This window comes from Hypanus sabinus, chromosome 7 (genome assembly GCF_030144855.1).
Source record: "Hypanus sabinus isolate sHypSab1 chromosome 7, sHypSab1.hap1, whole genome shotgun sequence".
In the NCBI taxonomy this organism is placed as follows: Eukaryota; Metazoa; Chordata; class Chondrichthyes; order Myliobatiformes; family Dasyatidae; genus Hypanus; species Hypanus sabinus.
The window spans coordinates 92,882,226-92,886,137 of NC_082712.1; the positions used below are offsets into that span (position 1 = coordinate 92,882,226).

Below are 3,912 nucleotides of genomic sequence, written 5' to 3' on the forward strand. Positions count from 1 at the left end.
TTGCTGAGTGTGCCCACAGGAAAATGAATCCCAGGGTCGTATGTGGTGACATATACGCACTCTGATAATAAATTTTACTTGGAACTTTGAAGTTTATTTGCTATATGCCCTAACAGGCTGTATGGTCCCATGACAACCCCAAGACTTTCAGGCATGTGTGTCAGCCACTCCCTGTTTGAGGAATGCCATGTGTTCCGGTCAGGCAGGCGAGGCTGAGCAGTCTTGTGGGTGTCAGCTTGAGAAGGTGGTACATCGAGCAGTGCCGTGGAGCTGATCTCCGACTCCCCAGCCACCTGTCATTTATGTGGCCGGGAGGAGTCAGTGAACCACGTGTAATCACATTATCGGATACCTCCTGTAGCTAATAAAGTGGACACGGAGTGTCTGCTGCTGTAGCCCATCAATTCAAGGTTCAATGTGCGGCGCATCGCTGTTGTAACGCCAGGCTATTTGAGTTACTGTTCCACTCTCCTGATCTGCAGGTCACCGAGAGGTGTGGAGGGGACAGGCCACTCGGGGATCTCCTGGGCCTGGCCAAGCTGGGCATCCACGTGTCCGGGCAGCGGGCACTCGAGGGTTCTGCCTGAGCTGAGTGTCCGCAAGGTGCCCGAGTCTCCCTGCAGAAGGGGCGTGCGGTTTCCCACAGGTACAGTGGGGTCTTGAGTGTGTGTAGATAGTAACTGAAACGATAAACAGCACAATGGCGTAGTGGTTAGCGTAATGCTTCACGGTGCCACCTGTAACACGTTGGCATGCTCTCCCTGTGACCGTGTGGATTTCCTCGATCACGGTGCCACCTGTAACACGTTGGCATGCTCTCCCTGTGACCGTGTGGATTTCCTCGATCACGGTGCCTCCTGTAACACGTTGGCATGCTCTCCCTGTGACCGTGTGGATTTCCTCGATCACGGTGCCTCCTGTAACACGTTGGCATGCTCTCCCTGTGACCGTGTGGATTTCCTCCGACTGCTCCGGAGTTTCCTCCCACATTCCAAAGTCGTACGGGTTCGAGTCAGTAAGCCGTGGCATGCTACATTGGCACTGGAAGCGTGGAGACACGTGCAGACTGCCCTCAATACATCCTCGGACTGTGTTGGCCATTGACACAAAAACGATGCATTTCACTGCCAGTTTCGATGCACATGTGACAAATAAAGCTCATCGTTAAGTTTATGAAGCCCTGATTATTGTGTAGTGCAGCCTTTTTTAGGCCATGGACCAACACCATTAAGCAAGGGGTCCGTGGACCCAAGTTTGGGAACCCCTGCTAGTGCTATGCTGTGTTAAAGTCGTTCAATGAACTTCTGTCAAAGAGAGAGAAGGTGACTGCTGTGCAGTGGTAGATCTGCACACTAGACTCCGGGGTACTCCTGCACCAGTACCCTGGCGTCCCTATTCTCGTACCCAGAAAATGTCTGCATGCTGTACACCTGCATCACTACCCTGTCTCCACTTCCAGGGGGCCACGTACCCTCAAGCTCTCTCTGGGTCAGGCAGTGTACTTCAACAGAGAGAGAGTTATTAGCTTGCACTGTTGTCCTGGGAAAGGGGCCAAGGAGAGTCAGATAGGAAGATCTGCGTTAGGGAAAAGCTGAATGCTGGCGGAGGGGTGGGACAGCAGGATGGGTGTTGACAAAGCTGGGTGAGTGATGGAAGATTTGTCTGTGGTGCAAGATAAGTGAAACTGGCAGCAGGAAATAACTCGAGGGAACCTTGTCCTGAAAGACCTCGAGGGAGTGGATGTGGAGAGGGCGAGTCCAGGACCAGAGGGTGCTGCCTCAGAATAGGAGGACCTCCTTTTAGAGCAGAGACGAGGAAGAATTTCTTCAGCCGGAGGGTGGTGAATGGGTGGAGCTCATGGCCACAGGTGGATGTGGAGGCCGGGTCATTGAATATGTTTAAAATGGCGATTGATAGGTTCTCAATTAGTCAGGTCCTCAAAGGTTTTGGGAGGATGGGGTTGATAATTCAGCCATGATTCAATAGCAGAGCCGACTCAATAGGTCGAATGACCTCGTTCTGCTCTCATGCCTTGTAATCTTAACTGTGGGTGTTGAGGCTGTAATGTGCTGAGGCAGAAGAGGAGGCATTGTCCCTGAGATACAGGGAGCTGCGGACAGACTGGTGGCGACAGAGGGACACAGAACCCAGGAAGATCAGGGTCACGTGGGCCATCCCACCCAGTCCTCACTTAGTTTCTGAAGCAGGACTTAAACACAGAGTCAGAAGTGGACGGTTGCACACTGACACGTGGATCTCTGCACACAGGGCTCCGGGAGAGTCGTGGGAAAAAAATTGAGAGGAGTTGGGGATCATTTGCCTGATGCGAGTGAGGCCTGCGTTGGTCAGAGTCGACCATGGATGTTGCATCCAGATACGCAAGCCAGGGCTGTACAATATGGAGAGCGAGCTGTAACCCTCTCCCCAGGCCCATACACCCCTCCCTGTCTCTGTAACCCCTCCATCCCCCACACCCCTCCCTGTCTCTGTAACCCTCTCCCCAGGCCCATACACCCCTCCCTGTCTCTGTAACCCCTCCATCCCCCACACCCCTCCCTGTCTCTGTAACCCCTCCATCCCCCACACCCCTCCCTGTCTCTGTAACCCCTCCCTCCCCTACACCCCTCCCTGTCTCTGTAACCCCTCCATCCCCTACACCACTCCCAGTCTCTGTAACCCTCTCCCCAGGCCCATACACCCCTCCCTGTCTCTGTAACCCCTCCATCCCCTACACCACTCCCAGTCTCTGTAACCCTCTCCCCAGGCCCATACACCCCTCCCTGTCTCTGTAACCCCTTCATCCCCTACACCCCTCCCTGTCTCTGTAACCCCTCCATCCCCTACACCCCTCCCTGTCTCTGTAAACCCCTCCCTGTCTCTGTAACCCCCTCCATCCCCTACACCTCTCCCTGTCTCTGTAACCCTCTCCCCAGGCCCATACACCCCTCCCTGTCTCTGTAACCCCTCCATCCCCTACACCCCTCCCTGTCTCTGTAACCCCCTCCATCCCCTACACCTCTCCCTGTCTCTGTAACCCTCTCCCCAGGCCCATACACCCCTCCCAGTCTCTGTAACCCCTCCATCCCCTACACCCCTCCCTGTCTCTGTAACCCTCTCCCCAGGCCCATACACCCCTCCCTGTCTCTGTAACCCCTCCATCCCCTACACCCCTCCCTGTCTCTGTAACCCCTCCATCCCCTACACCCCTCCCTGTCTCTGTAACCCCTCCATCCCCTACACCCCTCCCTGAATGTTGTGTCCCAGCTGTCTACATGATACACGAGCCAGGACTGTACAATATGGAGAGCGAGCTGTTGCCCGTGCGGCACGCTCGCCCTCTGCACGCATCTGAGGAACCCAAAGAACAGCAGAGGCCATCACAGGAGTTGCCAGTCAGTGTTGAAACTCAACGTAGGATGGCCTTAGAGACTCCAATTCCTGATTTTTCCCTCAGGGTGTACTCCCAAAGTCTTCCCCGCGAGTGTGTATAGCTGAAAGGCAGCGGAATTTTCATTTCAGAGATTGCCTTCTCCTCGATGAGCTTCCAGCCGCAGCTGATGAACCCCATCTTCCCCAGGCAAGTGGTTTTAGGGCACCAGCAACCCGCCTTTGCCCCTTCTCCTGTCAGTAGAAATGGTTCTAAAAAAAAGTAGAAAAAGGCACAGAAGCATTTGGGCTCTCACGACCAGACTGTGTAACGGTTTCGTCCCCCAAGCTATCAGACTCCTCAATACCCAGAGTCTGGACTGACACCTTACTGCCCTATTGTCTTGTTTATTATCTATTGTAATGCCTGCACTGTTTTGTGCACTTTATGCAGTCCTGGGTAGGTCTGTAGTCTAGTGTAGTTTTTACATAGTTCAGTCTAGTTCTTGTATTGTTTTGTGTAGCACCATGCTCCTGAAAAATGTC

At 53.9% G+C, this 3,912-nt stretch overlaps 1 protein-coding gene across 2 annotated transcripts in view; it reads right to left on the bottom strand.

Annotated features, from left to right (window-relative positions):
* Window positions 1–3,277: 3,277 nt before the first annotated feature.
* Window positions 3,278–3,912, bottom strand: part of taf6 (TAF6 RNA polymerase II, TATA box binding protein (TBP)-associated factor) — a 73,039-nt gene continuing 72,404 nt past the window's right edge. The window contains exon 18 of one of the 2 annotated variants that reach the window (XM_059975206.1): window positions 3,278–3,639. In XM_059975206.1, the coding sequence (XP_059831189.1) occupies window positions 3,588–3,639 (52 nt within the window). In that variant the 3' untranslated portion in view covers window positions 3,278–3,587. The remainder of the gene's footprint in view (window positions 3,640–3,912) is intronic. The other variant, XM_059975205.1, reaches the window with a different exon arrangement.